This window comes from Chaetura pelagica, unplaced genomic scaffold, assembly GCF_000747805.2.
Source record: "Chaetura pelagica isolate M959 unplaced genomic scaffold, ChaPel_1.0 scaffold2488, whole genome shotgun sequence".
Taxonomy (NCBI): domain Eukaryota; kingdom Metazoa; phylum Chordata; class Aves; order Apodiformes; family Apodidae; genus Chaetura; species Chaetura pelagica.
Window position 1 is genome coordinate 4698 of NW_009954163.1, and position 1060 is coordinate 5757.

Sequence of the window (1060 nt, forward strand, 5' to 3'; positions counted from 1 at the left end):
CAGGAACACGGTCCTGATGGCCCCCAGGAAGGTCTCTGTGTCCCCTGGGACCTCCTGCTCCAGGCAGCCCAGGCGGGAGGAGAAAAGGATGGAGGAGATGCCTGTGGGGGCGTGGAGGGGAGTGAGACAGGGGGACACCGAGAGCCTTGGGGACACGGGAGAACTTGGGGAGCAGGAGGAACATCACAAAGAACGTGGGGAGATCTTGAAAGCACTAGGGTCCCTGGGGATGTGGTAGGGACATTGAGAGCCCCAGGGTCATCCTTTGTGAATCCTTGGGGACACAGGGAGAACCCGAGGGACACAGGGAATCCTGGAGACCTAAGAAACCTTGGGGGACATGAGGAGAACCATGGGGAACAGGGTAATCTTAGAGACACCAGGGTCCTTGGGGACACGGTGGGGACCTTGGGACATGGAGCACCATGGGGAGCCCTTGGAGACACAGAAGTGCCTTGGGAACATGGTGGGGACACAAGGAGGCCTGGGGACATGAGAGACCTAGGGGAACAGGAGAACCACAGGGAACATGGGGATATTTTGGAGCCAGTGGAGTCCTTGGGCTTGTGTTGGGGACAAGGGGCACTGTAGGGACAGGGGGCACCTGGGGGGGGACCCAGGGAACTCCTCAGGGGACACAGGGAGTCCTGGGACAGGGAGAATCTTGGGGAACAGAAGGAACATCATGGGGAACATGGGGAGATGTTTGGGACACAAGGGTTCTTGGCGACAGGGTGGGGACATTGAGAGCCCCAGGCACCTTTGTGAACCCTTGGGGACCCAAGGAGTCCCTGGGGGACACAGAGAGACCCTGGAGGATACAGGAACTGTGGGGATGAAGGGACATGGGGAGCCCTGGGGGAAGCATGGGGAGCCCTGAGAGGACACAGGCAGCCCAGGGTGGACATGAGGGGTCCTGGGGGGACAGAGGCACACGGGTCCTCCCCCACCTTCCAGGCCGAACTTGCAGAACTCGGTGGCCAGATCCTGCACCAGGTGCTGGGGGTGCTGGTGGTGCTGGCGCTGCAGCCGCCCCAGCAGGTCGGTCACCACGGCGGCC

At 61.7% G+C, this 1060-nt stretch overlaps 1 protein-coding gene across 1 annotated transcript in view; it reads right to left on the minus strand.

The window, feature by feature from the left end:
- Positions 1-1060, minus strand: part of LOC104393340 (25-hydroxyvitamin D-1 alpha hydroxylase, mitochondrial) — a gene marked incomplete at its 5' end in the record, with an annotated part of 6577 nt that overhangs the window by 4319 nt on the left and 1198 nt on the right. The window contains 2 exons of the mRNA XM_010002821.1: positions 8-101; positions 951-1023. Coding sequence (XP_010001123.1) covers positions 8-101; positions 951-1023 — 167 coding nt within the window. The remainder of the gene's footprint in view (positions 1-7; positions 102-950; positions 1024-1060) is intronic.